General features: G+C 36.0%; 2 protein-coding genes and 2 pseudogenes across 2 annotated transcripts; 1 reads left to right on the forward strand and 3 right to left on the reverse strand.

The window, feature by feature from the left end:
* Positions 1 to 1,447: 1,447 nt before the first annotated feature.
* On the reverse strand, positions 1,448 to 2,812 carry LOC113278744. Its single transcript, XM_026527502.1, has 2 exons — positions 2,510 to 2,812; positions 1,448 to 2,185 (listed from the first exon to the last, which is right to left on the reverse strand). The coding sequence occupies exons 1-2, from the start codon at positions 2,810 to 2,812 to the stop codon at positions 1,448 to 1,450; spliced, it is 1,041 nt and encodes a 346-aa protein (XP_026383287.1).
* Positions 2,813 to 4,819: 2,007 nt separating this feature from the next.
* Positions 4,820 to 6,871, reverse strand: LOC113278745 (annotated as a pseudogene).
* A 6,875-nt stretch (positions 6,872 to 13,746) lies between these two features.
* LOC113278746 (protein DMR6-LIKE OXYGENASE 2-like) lies at positions 13,747 to 16,309 on the reverse strand. The gene is made up of 3 exons (XM_026527504.1): positions 16,223 to 16,309; positions 14,088 to 14,243; positions 13,747 to 13,962 (listed from the first exon to the last, which is right to left on the reverse strand). Exons 1-3 carry the CDS (start codon positions 16,307 to 16,309, stop codon positions 13,747 to 13,749), a joined length of 459 nt encoding a protein of 152 aa, XP_026383289.1.
* Positions 16,310 to 17,522: 1,213 nt separating this feature from the next.
* Positions 17,523 to 18,117, forward strand: LOC113283702 (annotated as a pseudogene).
* Positions 18,118 to 23,140: the final 5,023 nt, after the last annotated feature.

A 23,140-nucleotide genomic window follows, 5' to 3' on the forward strand; every position in this document is an offset into this window, starting at 1 on the left:
ACAACAGTAGTTGATCCAAATTAGGGGATCAACAACAGTAGTTGATCCAAAAAAAAAAAGGATCAACAGTAGAAGTTGATCCATTCTGACATACAATAGCAGCAATCCATTATACCAAACACGGACTCATTCTTCCACCAGCTGCAGTTTCAGATCCACCAACAGAACCATAAACCCCCATTTATAATCCATAACAGCAATACCAATTCGAACCATCTGAACCACCACGATCTCAAACCCTAGCTTCAATTTCTTCAAATTCACAGAATCAAATCCTAATTTCACCAAATCCCCATTTCTGCTTCATTATCAACTTCAGCACAAGGTCATGAAATCAAGTTGAATCGACACACAACGACGACATCTCCTTCATGACTCATCTTAGATCCGCCATTATCTGTGTTCTTCCCAACACCACAGTTAAAACCCATATCCACCGCCACCATCTTCAATCACCTGTTATCATCGACCAAATCCAGTTGATATTGAAAATGAATCTGATACTGCTAATGCTTTAGGTTTGACTAGAGAAGTTAGTTTTTCATTGATTCACTAATATTTATTTGCAGCGACGGAAGTGGTGGAGGAGGAGGTGGTAGTGGTGGTGGTAGAGATGATGAAGGCGGTGGTGGTGTTATCTGGAAAGAGAGAGAACATAAAAAAAAAAATTTAGATCTGAATTGAAGAAGAAATATAAAAACGATTTATTATGTGGGGAGGATAAATATGAAAATGAAAAACATGTTATTGGGCCCCTGATGGGCTTATAGATAAAGAGGAACATAATTATTATGTGATAAGGATATTTGTATAGACCATCAAAAGGAGGGACAATAATTGAATTACCACTTATCTATTTGATGCCACAAAAAGTTGTTCTTTTTATTCTTACAATTTTATTTTTATTTTTTAAATTTGAGGGTGTTTTTAATTATCTTTCGGTGTTAAAAGATTCCAATTTCGCACAACTGCATTGGACGTGGCCCTTCATCAACAATTTGAATTAATGCTAGACAGCAGAGAAGCAAAAATATAAAAGTACAACAACTCGTTGTAGAGTGATGCTGCGTTGACCACGGGAATAAACCGTTAAAAATCCTGCATAAAAGAGCCCCTGGGATCCGCTGGAGTTGGTAGGGGGTGGGCGTATGGGTCCCACTGGAAGGTGTGGGGGTGGGATTTCTGGCGGTTTATTTCCGCGGTAGACTAAGCATTACGCCTCGTTGTATTGGAAAACGGTCAAGAGAGTTGAATTTTTTTTTTTGAATAAAAAAGGTTATATAAAGCCAAAATATTTACAAGTGAAGCCGAGGAACAGATAGCCCTCAATCTACAAATGAAGGACTGTATCCCACATAAACAGAATTTGAGAAACATCACAATCCTTAAAAACATCCATATCCGACAGCCAAATAACAATAGACTGTTTGGTAAGAAAACATAATTCTTAAACATCCATTTCTCTCCCTCCAAAAGCTCTACTATTTCTTTCCTTCCACAAGTGCCACAGTACTGCATAAATCATTTTCCACCAAACCTCTTTACATCTGCCATTTAAGACATTAAAACTCCACATCTCAAACAACCTCTCCACAGTCGAAGGAAAAATCCATGAAATTTTAAAATCTTTAGTGAAATAGGACCAAACTTCAAAAGCATACTGACAATGAATAAACATATGATCAGCAGTCTCTTCATGCTCCTTGCAAAACAAACATTGCACATCCTCAATCTCCACTCTTCTATGTTGTAACATACTCCTTGTAGGTAGAGAACCGTGGAAATTATCCCACAACATGAAACTAACCTTAGAAGGAATGTTCTTTCTCCACAAATACTTATGAAAATTACAGTCTTCCTCCACCTCTTGCACTTGAGCCTCATAACACTTCTTAACTGAAAACGCTCCCAAAATATCAACCTCATCCTCCTCTTCATTTAAACTGTGAACTGGTCCCAAAGCATTACACAACATATCCCATTCTAGCTGCTCTGCAGCTGTTAGCCTTCTCCTGGTATCACAAACTAGGCTTCCATCCACAACCATCTCTGCAACTGAAGCAGTCTTATTTCTACATGCTTTGTAAATGACTGCAAATCTCTCCTTAAGCTTTCCCAGACTAGACCATTCATCCAACCAAAACCTAATATATTTTCCATTGTTCAATTTAAAAGAAACATTATCCTGCAAAAAAGAAGAAGAGTTTAAGATGTTCTTCCACACACTCCTCCCCTTTGGCTTTGCATCATCACTTGGAAACAACACATCTGGATTTTTGCAAAATTTATCCTGCACCACCTTCCTCCACAACATCTTCTTTTCCTTAGAATACCTCCAAATCCACTTTGCTTTAAGAGATTTACTAGTACACCTGAGATTCTTAATTCCCAAACCCCCTAAATGCTTTGGCTTACAGATTTTTATCCATGAAACCCAACACATCTTCCTCCTATTTTCACTTGAGTCCTACAAAAAGTTCCTCATCAGCCTGTTTAACTTCCTCTCCACCTCCACTGGCATATGAATCAAAGACAGAAAGTACACAGGCAAACTTGCAAGACAGCTCTTAATCAACACCAATCTACCTGCCTTATTTAAAAATTTCTTTTTCCAAGCAGCAAGTTTACTCTCCATTCTTTGTATAACTTCATCCCACACAGAAGCACATCTAGAAGTAGCTCCTATAGGCAGCCCTAAATACTTAATTGGTAATTTCTCAACCTTGCAACCCAACTCCAAAGCTAAAGAAGAAGCAACATTGTCAGCACCAAATTGATCAATGAACTTTTTTCCAGATTCAATTTTAATCATGTTAGCATCTCAAATGAGTTCAAAATGAGATATAATCTCCTAATCTCCTCACCATTAGCATCCAAGAACAAAAGTGTATCATCTGCAAACTGAAGATGTAAGATAATACAACCATTTTCCTTTACCTGGAAGCCATGAAGCTTCCCTCTAGCCACTGCATCCTGCACCAATTTTGATAGAACCTCCACCACCAATAAGAACAAGAAAGGAGATAAAGAATCTCTTTGTCTCAACCCTTTAGAAGGTTTGATCTTCTCAGTTGAACTACCATTAACAAGGACTGAAATATGTGCTGAAGAAATGCACCATTTTATCCAAGAAATCCACTTACTACCAAAACCATGCTTCTCAAAAGGGTCTTCCAGTTCACATTATCAAATGATTTTTCAAACTGTTTTTAAACTTGAAATATGGTTTACACGGAATATTAGGTTTAGTCATCAACATAATAGGCTTATGATCTGAGGTGACCCTAGTAAGACCAACTAAATTGTAGCTGGAAACCTCATACGCATATCCACACTAAGAAAGAATCTATCCAGCCTACACAACAATGGATTGTCCTGCATATCAGACCAAGTAAAGGCACCTCCCAACAAAGGAAAATCCACCAGTTCATGACTAGTAATGAAATTGTTAAGAAAAGCCTTGTTCCTGCTATCTCCTTCTCTTCTATTCCTCTCCTCATCACATCTAACTGCATTGAAATCTCCTGCATAACAAATGGGACCACTCCACCAATGCCTAACCTCTTCTAAATCAGACCAAAATAAAGCCCTTTCATTGTACTCACAAGGTGAATACATGTTACAAACCACCCATTTAAAACCATTTATCTTCTGAGTAAAAAGAGTAGAGATAGTGTTCTTACCCATTCTTCCACCTTCTCTAATCAACTTATTTGTATTCCAAATTTTAAGAAGACCTCCACTGCCACCACAGATACCAGTTGACGGCATATACTCCCAATCAAATTCAGTGTCATACCAAATTTTCTTAATCAACCATTGATTAATCTTCATCATCTTTGTTTCCTGTATCATTAACACATCACACTTCTGATTAAAAACTAGATTTTTAAGAGCCACCATTTTATCAAATGCATTCATCCCGCGAAGATTCCAGCTAATCAATTTAAGATCCATTAACTTCTAACAATGAGTTTGGTACCACCTCCACCACACCTGAATTATCAATCTCAACTAGAGCCAGCTCCGACGACCATTCCCCTTCAATTCTCTGAACAACAGAATTGACTCTCTCAGCATTTATCTTTCTAAACCTCCCTTGTACTTCACCACTTGTTTCATAACGACTTCCTTTAGAACTTGCCTATCTCCATCACAAACACCACCATAAGTACAGCAATGAAGCATCATCAATTCAACTGCTTCCATCACCTTCTCCATACTTACCATATGAGATAACTGCAGATCTCCAAGCTTCATTACCACCTGATTCTCAATGTCTGACAACATATTCATCTCCACCACCTTATCATACTCCATCACCGAATCACCTACACCCTCATTAATCTCCCCTTCCTCCATTTCGTTATTTTCAATTTGGGAATTTTCTAAAACCCTAAATCGATTGTCCTGGCCATACATGACCATTTGACCAGAATTGATACATGGGCTTAACCCGTTATTCGAACCAATTACCCGATCGCCCGATCCACCATCTGATTGAGCCACTAACTTTCCGCCATCAACTTCTGACTCCCTTCCACCATCTGACTCACTTTTTGTTGCCAACAAGGTGACAAGCTTGATGGGTGAATTAACTAAGTACCTTATCGGCATCGCTATCAAACATCACTTTGAGTTTCAGGTACATAATCACCATGACGTCACCATTTATGCAATCCATGCTCATATGTTGTCGTCGTCCTATATCAACTACAACAAGCTTGATCCACCCCAATCGAGCAACCACCAAGTACGCATTGGTTTCAAGTGTCAGCTTTCATCACTTGGGTACCTGTCCTCGTCATAAACCTTTTGGTCATCTGTCGTCATCGTCATTACCTCCAACGTCAACAAAAAACCATCTTAATCTTGGGAAGATTAGGCCGACTAACACCCATAACCATAAATAAACCCGCATTGAAGCTAGTGGGGAAACCGCAAATTTAACCTTTGGAAATTTTAAATTTTTTGTTTCCCTTATTTTAAAAATATCTAAGGTACTTTCAGTTCCTAGTTTTTGGTTCCAAAATTTTCCAAAATATTCGGTGTAAGTGAAATCCTTATAAAGAGGAGGATGCTCGTCATCTACCAATTGAGAAGCTGGTCCAATCACAGCTTCCTTGGACGGACAAAAAAAAGTCGGGATAGAAAACCTCTCTTTGTCGCGGTTTACAACAGCTCGGTGAAGAACGCTTTTGTACTTGTCATTGCTAATAGCCTGAAATTCACGCAAAAAAGATAAAAATTCATTTAACGTATGTTCTTACTAGGGCCGTTCCTGAAAAAAAATTCCCCTAAAGCAAATTTTTTTTTATGCCCCTGCTAAGTTTTCTTACACAATTGTAATGATAAAATAGAAACTCTAGATATTATCTTTCTACATGTGTGTTATAAATAGAAAAAGGCGGGCATAAACAAAATCTGAGATCCGTTTTCCAATCAACGTTTAAGACTCAAATAGTACACAAGAGATGGAAAATAAAAATGTCCGGCAAAAACTAGAAAAAAGTTTAATGATTAACGAGTTTAAAAAAACTCATAAATTCAAAGAGATTCATAGATAAGTCCCCAAATATTTATATTAATTAAACTTCTGTCCAAAATTTTTGTCTACTTTCATCATTAAGTCCAGGAATATTAATTTTCTACAACACCCCCTACGTATACCCCCTATGTCAAACTTAGGCTTGTGTTCCCCCTCCGCCTTGCTGCCCCAAAGTGGGCCTTTCCCTAATTACCCTATGGGGCCATCCCTGGTTCTTACTAGTAGTCAATAACGCAGATGCATATATTAGATACAAGGAAGTGGATCCATGGGTGGATAAATACCTGTATTTGATCACCAATATTAATGATAAACGTGTTAGGTATCGGATGGATAGCGATCCATTCCCATCTTTAAGAACTTGTAATCCAGGAACATCGTCTTGAAGGAGAACAGTGATGGCGTTCGGGTCAGTATGACCAGGAAGTCCATACGTAAGTTCAGGTTCAGGACATGGGGGATAATAATTTATAGCCATATGTTGCCCATGGTTACTAAGTACCATTTCTATGTAATCTCTCTTAAGACCTAAACTCTCTGAAATAGCTCCCAGTAATTTCAATGTTAAGCCTCGAACACTTGTACAGTACTCCGCCACATCACTCCTGAAATGTGTTCACGATACGTAAAAATAAGAAACAAATATAGTGCTGCGGCATACTGATTACTGACAGGTATACTGATTACTGACATCCGCCAAAATATTACATAGTAGTCTTGAAAGCACTACGATGTGAAAGCCTACCTGAATGATGATGGATTAGTTGGCCACTCATCGATATAATCTTCAAGAGGATAACAATGAAGTCTCAGGAAGTCTCTCCAATTTGCAGTCTTTTCATTCGTGACGTTAAAGCTGGTTGAAAGTCGGGTTGTTTTGGATGTATCAGCCGAGTAACACTTCATTCTTTCACTCTCCGACAACCTGAAGAACTCCTTCCCTACTTGCAACATTTTCTCGATAATTATCTCCGGAACTCCATGATTTCTTACCTAAATATGTATTCCGTTGATCTTAAATCATGTACATGGTGAGTGAGTGAGAAAAAGAAAAACTTAACTATGTTATGATACCTGAAAGAAGCCATCGTACTGACATGCATGGCCAATTTGCTTGATTAACTTGGAATGGTTTGGACCATCAAGTTCTTGTAAATCGATGAGAGGGATTGAAGAATCTTTAGATGATTGAACTTGGGTAAGATTTGGACGCTCGCAGAAGGGTCTTATGTAATTCGATGGAACACCATTCATGGTTGTAATTTTGTCACCTAGAAGTACTTTTGAAGATGATGGTGAGGCAGAAGTACTAGTAGTATCCATGGATGATGATATGATAGAACGCAAAAAAGTTAAAAGGAAACAGAGAGAGGAGTTTCGATGGTTTCTTAGTGCTGAAAGTGGAAGGAATGAAGAGTATATTTATTTTTGGAATTTCTTTTGATGTATCAGCCACTTTTCTTCGAAATAATTTTTTTCTTTATTGAACAAGTCAAAAAATAAAATAAAAAAATTACTAATCCCGCAACGGTCTGATCCCGTAATGTATTTTGATTGTTTTTCTTACGTTGAATGATATATACAAATTGTATCCACTGCTTACCTTTCTGTTCAATTTAGCTGTGCTTGAATTAATCAGCCATTTCGTTTGATTTTTGCTTATTTATTACGAATTTTTGGACATGAGTGGTTGGTGTTCAATTGGTCTGAGCATTTTGGTAGTTTTTAGGCTAGCTGGCAGTAGAGCTGGTATGTGAGAGCAGTACGTATCTGCATCGACGTGGATCCGACGTGCAAGTACAGAAAATATATTTACAACATGCATCTTGACGCTCTACTTCCAGCGATTTGTTGAAGGGAGCCCATCCAGTAAAGTTTGGAAATCTTAGAATGAGACTCCTTCAGTCCATGATTTATATGGGCTGATACCGGTTCTACTAGGAGCTGATACCAGTCCATCGATCCAATGATTAGGATCGTCAGGATTTTTATGTCCTATATGGACTGGCATCAACCTTTAGTAGAGATGCCCATATAAATCATGCTTCAGTCGTTCATTGAGAGAATAATAAAATAAAACTCCAACACGATGATGGTTTGCTATTTAATAATTATAAATCGTAAAATAACCGGAAAATAGGTCATTTGTCTAAATATTTTTAAAACATGGTTCAAATGGACGAGTAAAAATTAATATGGGTGAAATGGACACCAAAAACATAGTAAGGATGAAACTGGATTCATCCTGACTTAAACTTAAAAAATAGCAAGGATGAAACTGGATGCATCCTGATATAGATTAAAAATAAGAAAAAGTATTTGAAAATGGGTAAAATGAAACTGTTTATATCCTGGTTATTTTTAAATTTTTGTCCATTTAAACAGTATCAAAATCTAAATGTCCTTTTCACCCAAAAATTATTGATTTTGATCTTTTTAATCAATTTTATGTAAAATAACACTCCACTAAGATCAACTTTCAGGTAAAAATGGTATCACGATACTCATACATGTATTCGTGCGTATATGTATACATGTAAGTGTCCATTCACAAGGGTACCCACCTTTAAAGAAGTAACCACCATTAAGTGGTGGTGACATACGGGCATAGGCTCATCTCATAACTATGATTACGTACGCATTAGGATGTCATCTTCTATCCGCGTATATAACACTTGGATAGTTGGATGGATGCGTAGTTGTTTTTTGATGCGTTTCTTTGACTATAAATCTTGGCTTCCATTATTTGGACGGTCGTGCAGTCCTGAATGATGTAGGCCGCATTTCTAGTTATCATGTTACATTTTGATACTATGAGTATGAATATCTTTCTTTCTATAATAAAGAAAAGGCCCGCTTTTGATTCTACGTCGTTTTTGGTTGGTGACAAAATATATAAATCATGCTTATACTTTCTTTTTTTACTCCGTCAATGAAATAGATTAAAAAAGCAAAAACTGTATGGGTTCTAGATTATAAAGAAGCTAGCCAAAAGCCACCTTCTAAACTAGCCTATTTAAAACGGAAATAAACCTCACCCGACCATTCTACAGAAAGCATAGAAATTGGCCTTCCCTCATAAAACTCAAAAATGTCCTCAGCTAGCAAACAGGCTTGCTTTGCCGAAGCATCTGCTGAAATTCTCTATATTTCTCTATATTTATGAATGTAGCAAATTTTTGAATAAAAATTCCTCGCTAATCTCCACTTCTGCCTTAATTGCCACGGTAATCCATCATTTTGAAAAGCTTGAATGCAACTCATCGAATCAGATTGAACGCAGAGATTCCTAACATTCCACCTCTTGGCCAGCATAGCACCATATATAACCGCGCACACTTCGGCATAAAAGTTGGTCTGCAATCCAAGGCCAACGCACAACACACCCAACACAGCTGCATTAGCATCACGAAAAGTAACACCAGCTCCGTCCGGGCCTGGGTTTCCAAGAGACACACCATCACAACAAATCATGATTTCATCTTGGTTAGGAGGACACCACCTTACCTCTATTGGAGAAGAAACTTTGCACTGTAAAGACCCTCAAGCTCGTCAACGCTATTAGACTAGTCAAAAGACATTTTAGTCATTAATAACTCGATTAGTTTAACAGGAACGTTAATTAGTAGGAATTAATATACAGTAAAAACTCCATATATTAATAACCTTGGGACTATATAAAATTATTAATATATGGAGTTTATTAATATAGGGAGTATACCAAAAAAATAAAGAATAATATATTGAAAATATATCCTTTATGTGAAGGATATGTATCATTTATGAATAATATATTGAAAGTATATCCTATTGAATAATATATCCTTTATTATATATTGAATATCCTTTAATATATTGAATAATATATCTTATTAAGAATTTTTAAAGTTTTCTCTACACTATAAATAGTACTAGATATATTAGAAGATAATTCATTATTTTTATTCTCTTCTTCTAACCAAATCAAAATGCCATCTAATGTTAGGAAAAGAACTCGTATGAGTGATAAAATTCGTATAGAATTGTGTGAAAAGAAAAATCACATCCAAATTGGACGCAAAAAGATCTTGTGAAATGGTTAAAAAAGATACTTATGAGTAATCAAATTGAACAGTTGCAGTACACTAATCGAATGGATATGGACGTCTTCCTTAATCATCCCAATGAGCAACAAGTCGTATATGCTTCAACCGAAGAAGAAATAATCGATGGAATTAGACAAGAAGCGGAGGAAGATAATCCCAATGATGATAGTAAGGAAATACTGAAATTTTCATGCCAAGAATCTTTAAGCATGCTCGACAAGTTGGAAATGTTTTGGCTTCAACAAGATGGTGCACATAGCAATGAGGTCTTACGCATACGAAAATCAAAAGATGCCATAACAATCCAAAAAATTACATCATTTTCTCAACCAACTATAGATAAATATTTTTCTTCATCTTAAATTTTGATGTAACAAGATCCATAATTTTCCTATTAAGTTGATTTTATTAATATATGGAGGTAAAATTAATTAAGGTGGGACTAGAAAAATCTATTAATATTAAAATGTGGAGTTTATTACTATTTGTAACTGGCCAAGTTGGGACCATAGTTTTTTTATTAATATATAGAGTTTATTGATATATAGAGTATCAATATATGGAGTATTTACTGTAACAACGATTATACGAAATTAGTATCGTTAGATAGGTCTCGCAAAGTTACGCGGAATGGACAACTCGAACGCGTCCTTCGGATATTGGACGAAGAAGATATCATCGAAATAGTGAGAAAGTAAAATTCTTCATTTTTCTTTAAACCTCCTGGCTGCCCTTATCTGTTTCTCGGGTGCCTTTAGTATTTTGGCCGGCCTTATCCCCACGAGCTGAGAAGATAAACTCTTCTTATTTTTCTTTCTTTCTTCTTCTGCTCTTCTCTTGTTTTCTTCTCCGGATATTCTGAGAAATTCCTGGGTACGTGAGATCGATCATCGTTAGGGGATTCAATAAGAATTTCCACTTGTGGTATATAGGATACGCTCCTTCACATTTATACCTAGAGCTTTTATGATATATTGGTCGGAAGTTTGCGAGTTCAGAATTGTCGACATCCATATATACGATTAGGTGTGGATTTGCGAGTTCGGAATTGCACAACCATATTATACATTGTTTGACGGAGGAGTTTGTCCATATACATGTTTGTGTATTTCCAGTGACTTAGTCACTTTGATGTTTGGGAAAACATGTATTGTTTTCCAAATCTTGCTCATGATTTCGTTAAAGTTAAATGTTATTCTTGCTGGGCACCCCTTCTAGGGATGTGCTCACCCTTTCCCACTTCCAGTTTCAGAGACAGATCAGAGTTGCGCAGCGAAAGCTTCGAGGAGTTGACTTCGTTAATTAGTTGGTTAAATTCTGCTATGTTATTATGTTGTATATTGTATTTGTAAACTAAATGACTATTGTATATATATCACTTGAGAGGAGTTCTTGTATATATATTTTAGAGCGGGGCTAGTTTCTGGGTTAAGTTTTGTAACATATTTTCTTAATTAAATGTTTAACTAATTGATTTAGATTCTTAGTGCCTCTTTATTTAGTTAATTTCTTAGATTAGTCAGCTGCTAGCTTTAGGGGCGCTACATGCACGATCTATGCTTCACCTTGAAATAGTTCAAGATGCGTAAATCTTCCATGTTATTATACATGTGACCCTTCATTCGAATTGAGTTATCATGAATCAACTGATAAATTCTACCGTTAAAACCTAGCCATTGCACCACCACATCCTCAAAATAAACTTTATTGTGCAGCCTCCATAACTCCGTAGTAATTGCTAAATTAGCAACCAACCACAAATCTTTGATCATCCTGCTGCGACCTTTAGCAGCCTTATACGAGGCCACCAAATCTTCCCTTGGTTGCAGATTAAAAATACGTGTCGCCCAAGCCCAAATTCTCTTGGCAAATCTGCAATGCCAAGTAATATGGCTAAGAGTCTCATAGGCTTGTCTACACAAACGACACATCGAAGGCATACTCCTACCAGTCTTGTTAATAATTTTATTAATGAATTAAGATATTATGTTACGATCATGATCAACTCAGCCTTGAATATCAAGAGGAAGATCATATTGGAATAAAAAATTTGACTTCAAAGTTCTATCTTTTTTTGCTAGCTTATCAGCTACTCCATTAGCATTCCTCTTAACAGTACGACTGATCTATCTCATTTACAAGAAACTTAATATACAAAATTAAAGACTGATTCATCCAATGAACATAATAGGTTTTTTTTATTGATAGACTTTATTAAAACTTCACTATCTGACTAGAGGATACTTGGGTTGATCATTGCACGTGGTAAAGCTATGAAATAATTTTTTTTTGTACACGACTTTCAGAAAGTGTGAGAAACAATATACATAATAAAATGGCGTTACCATGTACAACTATTTTACAATTGGAATCACGTTCAACATTGGTTTATCCTCAACATCTAAAATAACTTAATATATTTGTTAATGAGGTAAACGTATAACATAGATATCGTATAACATAATTGGATATATATCTTCTGGAAGTATTGCCAGAAGGTATAAGTACGACTTGTCCCTTTCATGTGTTTTCACATGCCCCCTCAAGCGAAATGGTGGTGACATGAAAGTGAGTTTGGGCATAAACTCCTCAAGGAACTCAGTCCCAAAAAATTGGTGAATATCTCAGCAATCTAATCTTCACGGACTTGATTAAAAAAAATCTCAGCAATCTAATCTCTAGAAGACCGAACTTCAGATTTCTTACCTTGGATACAATCACAGATAAAGTGGAGATCAAGTTCAACACAGGTTCTGGGGACATGTAAGTAGCACCAAGATTGTCATACTATAATACTGGAATTGAGTTGGTTGTAACTCGGTAATGATTCTATCCAAACTAGCTTAACATGTAGAGATCCGCCAGTGTTGGGATTGAGGGTTTGAGTTTGTTTCTGGTTAAGAATAAGGAAACACAGGTTGCTGAGAAACATTTGCAGTCATGGGAGGTAATTCTTTTGGTATTTGGTATCCATTTAATAAATCAAGTTTAGATTGGTCCAACTTTCTGAGGGTGTGGAAACATGTTTCGTGCTTGAAACTCGAAGTTCTTGTTCTTTTTCATTCCTCTCGAGTTTTTCATTGTTTTAATTTGAAGTTCTTGTTCTTTGAGAAACATTTGCAGTCATGTAAGGTGATTCTTTTAGTACATAATATCCATTTAACAAATCAAGGTTTAGATTGGTCCAGCTTATTGAGGGTGTGGAAACATGTTTCGTGCTTGAAACTCGAAGTTCTTGTTCTTTGCCATTCCTCTCGAGTTTTTCGTTGCTGTAATTTGAATATTTATAATTAATAATTAGACAAAAATAACACTTCTTAAAAATCAATTAAACATTAGAAATGCGCTTACCAGATCGACTTCAGTATCATTGCTCGCTCTATGAAAATTCATTTGCATCATCAAAGCATCCCAATTGTTTATGTCTTTACTGATTGTGTGAAAACAACCCGATAGCTTTTCCACATCATATTTATGAAGATTCCCAGTTTCTAACTAAAATGCTCATGAATATTCCCCCAAAGAGTATTATGCGGTTGTTGAGAATCATTGATAGCATCAAGCGTAAATGTTACATAAGCTTAGCAAATAGTCTTATCTTCATCCAGACTATACTTTGGCCCACGAATTTTTGATGAATATTTATTGTTGAAGTATTTTGTGTTTGTGACGAACCAACCATTTTTTTTTTTGAATTTATTTTTCTTATGATTTAAAATCAAGGGTTTGAGATTGAAAGTTTAAGTTAAAAGTGAAATTATAAGAAAATTGAGTGTAGAACGTGTGATTTTAGAATTGAAAATGTTTGAATTTATAGGGAATGAAATTAGATCCATCGAATGAACTAGATTTTATCGGCTCACAGGTCGATCAACTGAACTTGATACGATGGTTGTTTCAACCATAGCCGAGCCTCTACCTTCTCTTGGCGGATCGGTGCTCTTGGAGACTCACTTGAGAGGGATAGGCAAACACTCAAATTTGAGCCTTTGCCATCCATTTTGCCGATTTGGCTGTTTCACTATGGTGTGTGCATGCGCAAATTAGCTCATTTTCATGCCCCACTGGAATTGCTCTTAGTGGAATTGCTCTTAGAAGTTGTTTTAAAAATATCTAAAGCACTTTCCATTCCAAGTTTTTGGTTCCAAAATATTCAGTGTAAGTGAAATCCTTATAAAGAGAAGGATGCTCGTCATCAACCAACTGAGAAGCCGGTCCAATCACAGCTTCTTTAGACGGACAACAAAAAGTCGGGATAGAAAACCTCTCTTTGTCGCAGTTTACAACAGCTCGGTGAAGAACACTTTTATACTTGTCGTTGCTAATAGCCTGAAAATTCACACAAAATAATTTCATTTAACACACAATATATAATTATTGAAAATTTGTGCTCTTAACGGAGTCACTAATGCAGATTAGATATGACATAAATGAATCAATGGATGGATAAATACCTGAATTTGATCACCAATATTGATAATAAACGTATTAGGTATCGGATGAACAGCGATCCACTTCCCATCACGAAGGACTTGTGATCCAGGAACATCGTCTTGAAGGAGGATGGTGATAGCGTTGGGGTCGGTGTGACCAGGAAGTCCATAGGTAAGCTCATGTTCAGGACATGGGGATAATAGTTTATAGCCATATGTTGCCCATGGTTACACTTTTATACTTGTCTTTGAAAATCACCTGTTTAAAAAAAATGTTACCAAAGTTAACTTAAATCCCATTCAGATCTTAAAAAATGTTACCAAAGTTAACTTAAATCCCAAAAAATATCAATGGCCTAGTGGAGAGATGGAGAAATAGAATACACGACGTGGAACACGCGTTACCTGAGCTGCTTGTAACTATCAAGGCCCTATACACCTTTTTTCTTTTAATCTTATGATCTTATCAATAGAAGAAAATCTTCAATTTTGCAAATACAAAAGCAAAACTACTTATAATTTCTCAGCCACTAAAGTCTAACACGTTATTTTTGTTGCTTAAAAGGTATCGGATCTTTCAAAAGATATACACCTCAGCGAAAAAGTATAATTAAAAGAAGGGATCCCTTAAAAGAACTAAAATGTCAAAACCTACCTGAATGATGAAGGATTAGTTGGCCACTCATTGATATAATCTTCAAGCGGATAACAATGAAGTCTTAAGAAGTCTCTCCAGTTTGCAGTCTTTTCGTTCGTGACATTGAAGCTGGTTGACAATCGAATTGTTTTGGATGTATCAGTCGAATAACACTTTGTTAAGGATCGAGCAAGAGAGAGGAGAGCATAAACGCGCGGAAGCGATAGACTACATTGATAATAATTCGGTGTATTAATTTTCATGGCTTAATAGCCTATTTATATTGTTCACAAACTTGACGACCACACAAGATATTTTCCTAACTAAGATCAAACTCTAAACATAAAACACTTTCCTAATATAACTCTCACAACTTAATGTGCATATCTCCTAAATATAGACTCTCATATATTATTTCCTAATACCCTCCCTCAAGATGGAGCATGTAGATCACGAATGCCCATCTTGGACAAAAGAAATTTAACTTCAGTTTTTTTATTTTTATTTTCTTTTAACACTTTTGTGAAAAAAAAAAATCTTCAGATCATAGTTTAAGGACGTTTCGGTCCCCTTCGTAGTTTAAGGACATTTTTGTCCCAATAGTAGTTTTAGAACATACAGGTTCCATTGTTGTAGTTTAGGGACATTTCGGTCCTCTTCGTAGTTTAAGGACATTACGGTCCCATCTTCTTCGTAGTTTAAGGACATTTCGGTCCTCTTCGTAGTTTAAGGACATCTTTCGGTCCTCTTCGGAAGTTTAGGGACATTACGGTCCTCTTCGTAGTTTAAGGACATTTCGGTCCTCTTCGTAGTTTAAGGACATTACGGTCCCATCTTCATAGTTTTAGGACATCTCGGTCCCCTTCGGAAGTTTAGGGACATTACGGTCCTCTTCGTAGTTTAGAGACATTTCGGTCCTCTTTGGAAGTTTAAGGACATTACGGTCCCATCTTCGTAGTTTAAGGACGTTTCGGTCCCATTTGGAAGTTTAAGGACATTCCGGTGCCATCTTTGTAGTTTAAGGACATTGCGGTCCCCTTCGTTTTCTTCCATAGAATACTTCTTGTACTCTTGTTTTCTTCAATAGAATACTTTTTGTACTCTTGGTTTCTTGGTTTCTTCAATAGAATACTTTTTGTACTTTCTCGACAACTCATAGGATTTTAACCTATTAATGTTGTTCTTTTTCTCATCACCTCTTGGTGATTGTTTTTTTTTTTTCTCTTCTTCTCTTGTTCCAGTCACGCTTTTGTTGCGAGATCCGTCACACTTCTTTGTTTTTCAAGATTCTTTCATTTCTTCGGGCTTCTGCCACAAGCTCTAATCTTCTGTTACAAATTTGCCACGCTATCCAGATTAGCCACATTTCTGAATTCGTAACAGATTTGCAACGCTGTGACACTATTGTCACACTTCTGTTTGCAAGCATTTAAACAAACGCCTTCCCTTCTTCTCACTTTCTCTTCTCCTCTCAAGGTTTTTGTAACAATGACAACAACATTTTTTTTTTAATGCGTACAAGATCAGCCATGAGAGTATCAGTGTCATCATAATCATTGTCGTCACTTTCACTATACCTATATTTATCAGAATCATCGACATCCATATCGCGGCCAGGAGAAGTAGTTGCAGTGCAGAATCTACATTACGGTCTGTTTAAGCTTGATCTTCTCCCATGTTTAACAGACGAACTCTCTTCATCTGACTCATCACGAACACCTCTAACACCTTCCTCTTATGATTTCGGAGCCAAAGACAACCAACGTACTCAGCTGCAGCAAACTCATCTTCGATTCCAGCGATTGAAATTAACAGTAACAGCATTGTCATCTCTTTCATCTTCTTCTGAGAACACGGTCTACACCCGTACGTGTACATTCTTCTTACCTTATGGACGATTTGAAATAAATCCTTTGTCCATGTCCCAACTCCCAACCTTCAACACCGATCATTATCAGCTCAGCATTTTCCTCATGAGGTTATTAAGATCCCGTTTTACAGCACCCATCATCTTCTTTGTTTGCTCTAAACCCTAATCATCAATCAACCACTGATCGGCAAATAAGCATTATCAGACTCTACTGGAAGTAATTTCTACCTTCACAAACTTATCAACGAACATCTCCTTCTTCCGTCAAGATCACGAACAAACCCACACGAACAAATCCGTCACAAGCACTCGGCAGCACAACTTTTTTTTTTTTTTTTTTTTTTTTTTTAAACCTTCTTGACTTCAAGCCATGGCCTAAACCAATGTTTTTCCAGCGATAACCTTATCACTTAATCAACATCCCAGCTTTGACCTAGCTTCCTTGGACATATTGAACCCACAGACGTGATTCAATAGCCAACAAACACTTCAGCAGCAGCAACAAGCTTTGACCCTTTTTTTTTAAACTAGAAACCTTAGAAACACCATAACTATGTACCAATAATTCTCTTTTAACACTTCTTCTTCTACCACCGGAAAAGCTTTTGGATTTTCTCGAACTCTATCTTCTTCTCCTCTCCCTTCCTCTGATACAGATTTTTGTTGTTTCCACCTTTGGAGAACAATGCCTAAACTCACGCTTAAATTCCTCTTGGGGGTTTCTTGTCGATATCCCTCGACGAGGTTTTCTGACGGGGAGCCCTCAATCGATCCTTCGCAACAAGTCACCATCTCGTTAGAGTTCTTCCACAGCTCCAACTTCATCGTCGTTCTTTCCACATCCACCAATCATCATCATAACCTCATCGTTTCTCATAACATCTCCCTGAACTTCGTACGCAGCAACAACATCAACAGAACTTCAGCGAAATTCCAAAGCAAATTCAAATTTCAGAGACTAGCATCAATCCATACTTTTCTTTTGCTCTTCCATTCTCACCATGTCCCAGAGCGTGGCTGGAGTTGATAATACATTCAGAAAGAAATTTGATCGGGAAGATTATGAAAGAACGAGCTCGCGAACGAGAAAGACAGGAGGAGGAGGATAGTTGGAAATCTAAATTTAAAGGACCTCCGGTGCAAAGACAACCATTGAAACGCAGAGATTGTGAAGTCGATCTCGACTCTAGATTGGGGAAAACTCAGGTGGTTGCTCCAATAGCACCTCTAAGTCAGCAGGCTGGATACTTCTGCTCAGTTTGTAAATGTGTTGTAAAAGATTCCGCGAATTACTTGGACCACATAAATGGGAAAAAGCATCAAAGAGCTCTGGGTATGTCGATGCGAGTAGAAAGGGCATCTCTTCAACAGGTTCAAGAAAGGTTCGAAGCTTTGAAGAAACGTAAAGTTAAGGAGTCTTTACAGAGCAAGACCTAGATGAGCGGATCCTTACGCAGCAACAACTTTCCTTCCGTATTCCCCATCACCATTACTTCCTTTTGAGTTCCACAAGGAACCCTACGTTCCACCACAGATCACGATGATATGGAAGCAAACTCCAATCTTCAAGGAACCCTACGTACCACCACGGGATCCCTGGTTTTATTCTTCCATCGCCCAACGGCCCCATCTGATTCATGTGAGGCGTTAACCTTGTCATCAACCTAGCTTTATTCCTCGTGCTTGCTCACAACAACAAACTCATCTTACCAAGGTTTTGTTCCCCTGATTTGGTGAACAACACGATTTTGAACACGGTTCAGCAGCAACATAAGACCAAGAGTTATGCCTTCTCATTTATCCTCAAATTTAACACGATTCTCTTCCTCTTTTGTTGTCTCTCTTTTTCAAATTTTTTTTTTCTCGTTAACTCATTACCTAAACCCTAAGCCGAAAACTCTATAACTTTCTCTCTCTCCTCTCTCCCTCTCACTTCACTCTGATACCATGTTAAGGATCGAGCAAGAAAGGGGAGAGCATAAACGCGCGGAAGCGATAGACTACATTAATAATAATTCGGTGTATTAATTTTCATGGCTTAATAGCCAATTTATATTGTTCACAAACTTGACGACCACACAAGATACTTTCCTAACTAAGATCAAACTCTAAACATAGAACACTTTCCTAATATAACTCTCACAACTTAATGTGCATATCTCCTAAATATAGACTCTCATATATTATTTCCTAATACACTTCATTATTTCGCTCTCTGGCACCCTGAAGAACTCCTTCCCTACTTGTAACATTTTCTGGATAATCACCTCTGGCACTCCATGATTTCTTACCTATATATATATATAATTAATCTTAAACTATATAGTCATTGAATCCTTAATGGGAACTGGTAAGAAACTAATTAAAAAAAAAAAACTACATAACTAAATGAAACGTAAATTACGTTCTGTTACCTGAAAGAAACCATCATACTGACATGCATGGCCAATTTGTTTGATCAACTTAGAATAGTTTGGACCATCAAGTTCTTGTAAATCGATGAGAGGGATTGATGAATCTTCAGATGATTGAACTTGGGTAAGATTTGGACGCTCGGAAATGGGTCTTATGTAATTCGATGGAACAATATCGGTAGTTTTAATTATGTCACCTAGAAGTATTTAAGAATTATTGTTGACTTTTATGGTTAATGATTTTTTTTTTTAATAATGGTGGCAATTAATCTTTTTTTTTTTTTGAAGCATGATGGTGGCCATTGATATCAGCCTTCTTTCTTACTTAACGGAAAGGTTATATTTACCGGTTACCAGTGGTTCTAAATGAACTGTCGAAAGACCACCCTAAATCCGTGTTATTCGAAAGATACCCTTAAAAGGAATGTTGGATTCTTTTTAGGGCGTAGTGGATCCTAAAACGAATGTCACCAGACCTGTAGAGAGATGTTTTGTGAAAGGGTTTTGGAGTGATTTTAGGGCACGATTCATAAAGAATTTTTGCATATTTATACCAATTGATGAAAAGGGAAACTTTGACATTCACGAATTTATGGTTTCTGTCCTAAAAATAATAAGTATTGTTTCCGTACATTATCTCAAATCTCATCTTGTTAATGACTTAATGGTAACATCAGTGGTGGAAAAACCGATGTTATTGTTTTAAGTTCGGAAATTTGTAGAGCCTGACTGGCTGGGGCATATAAAATTATTTTGGACCTATCACTATATGATAAAATAAGATATTTTCAAGTAAAATGAAACTTGTTAGCCAACTATTTTACTTAATGGTTAAACTATTCCTGGTTATCTAGTGTTAATTCGAGAGATTACTATATGTTTAATCAAGTTAATCCTATTCGTAGACCGATTATAGGTTGATGTTTTAATTCACTAAAAACACAAAGAATCGGTGCATATTACTCACTACATAGTCTGATGATAACAATCAGTGAGCACGATAGGCGCACATATTCCAAATGATGCACAAAAATAGTCGGTTTATATAAGTGCTCATGTAGTCTGATTTCGCGATAAAAAATACATGGGAAAATTGGGCCTTTTCTTTAACTAAGAATCGGTATGTAAATATTTACATGAACCGATTCTAACAAAAAATATCCTGAAAACTAGGTATAAAACACAATGTAAATCCGTACTTGAGTTAAGAGTGAGTATGAAATTATTCCTTTTAATGTTCAATATGAATCATACTCAATTTGAGAATGGGTATGAAATCATACTCATTTTCAACTCGAGTATAAATTATACTCATTTTCAATTTGAGTATAAAAGTTTCATAAAATTTTTTAAAGAACATAAAATCGAATTTTCAATATACTAGTTTTCCATTTGGGTATAAAATTTCATAAAAATTTTTATCACCAAAATTAGTCGATGTGAGGAAAAACATAGACCGATTCTGCTTAGATTCGGTGTACGTTAATGCGTAAATAAATCGACTATGGTGCATTTTAAGAAATATTTGATGAAGAAATTTCATAGATTCATACTTAATTATTGATGATCTTTCTTAAAAGGAACGACTTCAAGTGTTTTGACTCAATAACTCGAATTATTTGTCGCCAAATATATTTTTTGAAAAACCTAAAAAAAAAAATAATTGAATTGTTGCCTGGGTTAGGTTTTAGTTTTTGATTTTGGTGAAAATTGAAAAAAAATATGTTTTGATTAAAATTTTTGATTAAGGATTAACAGAAATAATTTTGGTTTTAAATTTGTTTTAAATAACTGAATTATTAAGGTTAGTGCAGAGGGTAGTTTAGTATTTTTGTACGTTTTAGACACCCCTTACCATCTAAAAAGTTGAGATGAAAATTTTCATAGGCCTCAAATAATTCACTTAGGCTCCAAATACGTTTCACAAAATTGGTCAAAAAGACCAAAACATAAATTTTCTGGGTGCAATAGATTCTTAGCTTTAGATACTGTTTATATGGACATTAAACAAAAAAATACTGTTCATTTAGCCAAAATGGATATTTGACCCAGGAAAATAAAACAAAAAAAATATTAATCACCTAAAATACCCTTAACTGCCAAAAAGCAACCATTGAGCCATGGAAAAGCCCCAGTTCCTTTGCCTGACTGATTAGATAAACATCTTGCTCAAACATTGGACTTAATCTTTTCACCTCATCAAGGGACAAGTCCTGTAGATCACACTTTTTTGAAACACACAATGCAACTGATCGTCCAACTATATCATGGGAAGTCCTAAATGGAATATTCTGCACAATAAGAAAAGATGTATCAGATTTTTTGTTCAATAAATCAGAATGATTTAACACACCTATAAACACAACCAACAGTTTATATTCTTCCTTCACTAACGTCTGCCAGTTTTCTATGCTCATTCATGTAAATATGAAGAATCATAATGAAAAGGTCATTTTTATACGAAAAACCAAGAATATGGAAAGATAGAACATGCCTTGTTTACTAGATAAAAATGGCTTACTGTTCCAAGCAAAAATGTCTTACTCTATCAAGATGTATCCCAGATATAACTACACATCAGTAACGCCAGAAGTATTACCTGTAGATCACGGTTGTAAGCTTGTGGAAGTCCCTTGTAAAGTACAAGAATGGTGACAAGGTCTCCTACAACTCTGACATATTTTCCACGAACAAGTTCCATTGGGTCATGGTTCTTCTTTTGAGGCATGATGCTACTGCCGGTGGAGACTGCATCACTTGGGCTAAGGAACCCAAACTCCCCCGACGCCCATAAAACCCATTCTTCACCAAGTCGAGAAAGATGGATAGCTACAATTGAATTCGCTGACAAGAATTCCAGAACGAAGTCACGGTCTGAAACCGCGTCAATGCTGTTTTAAAACCATTGAAAATAATTACATGTCTTAACCAGCTTCTGAAAATCATAGAAATGAGCGCAACTTTACTTAATTTATATGCAACATAGATGGTGAGCTTGATGCCATTTCATATGGCATTAATAAGTGATTCATACAGGGAATCCTCAAGTTCTAAAGTCTAAAGCAACACAAACAGGTCAGTAAAACCGTATGCAAGAACATTCTACTCTTAACGCATGGAGAATGAAGAAAATGGCAGATGGTCAGAGAGAAGTCCATATAATGAACGGTATATTACAGTTTACGAGATGAAACTGATTTCATCCAGCATATTCCGATGAAAATACAATTATATAATAGTCTATAACTAGATGAAACTAGTTTCATCCTGCATATTTTGACAAAAAAACAATTATATTACAGTTTACAACCAGATGAAATTGGTTTCATCCTGAGTATTCTTACGAAATTAAGGTATATCAATATGTAAGTTATATGAAACTGGTTTCATCCTGCACATTTGGCGAAAATACAGTTATATGAAAGTTTACAACTAGATGAAATTGGTTTCTAGTTGAGTATTCTGGCGAAAATGGTATATCAATGAATAAACTATATGAAACTAGTTTTCATCCTGCATATTTTGACAAAAAAACAATTATATTACAGTTTACAGCTAGATGAAATTGGTTTCATCCTGAGTATTCTTACGAAATTAAGGTATATCAATATGTAAGTTATATGAAACTGGTTTCATCCTGCACATTTGGCGAAAATACAGCTATATGAAAGTTTACAACTAGATGAAATTGGTTTCTAGTTGAGTATTCTGGCGAAAATATTATATCAATGAATAAACTATATGAAACTAGTTTTCATCCTGCATATTTTGACAAAAAAAATAAATTTTACTCAATCTTAGAAAGGATTAAACTGGTTTCATCCTAGTTTCATCCTAATTAAGCAGGATGAAACTAGTTTCATCCTATTTTAAACTTGTATAAAAACAAATTCAAAAGGGATGAAATCAGTTTCATCACCAGCAAACAGGGATGAAATCAAATTGAACTAAACCTAAAACATGATGAAACCGATTTTGAATAAAATATAACTTTTTCTTCTCTTTAGTGCATCTAGGTATATGAATTCAATCAATTTTGTAAAATGGAATGTATACAGAGGAAATATGCTTATTGAAACAAGTTTCATCCTACTTTAAATCAGCTCAAACTGCAGATTAAACCTGGATGAAGTTGTTTTCATCCTGGAATCAA

Source organism: Papaver somniferum, chromosome 5 (genome assembly GCF_003573695.1).
Source record: "Papaver somniferum cultivar HN1 chromosome 5, ASM357369v1, whole genome shotgun sequence".
NCBI classification, from domain to species: Eukaryota; Viridiplantae; Streptophyta; class Magnoliopsida; order Ranunculales; family Papaveraceae; genus Papaver; species Papaver somniferum.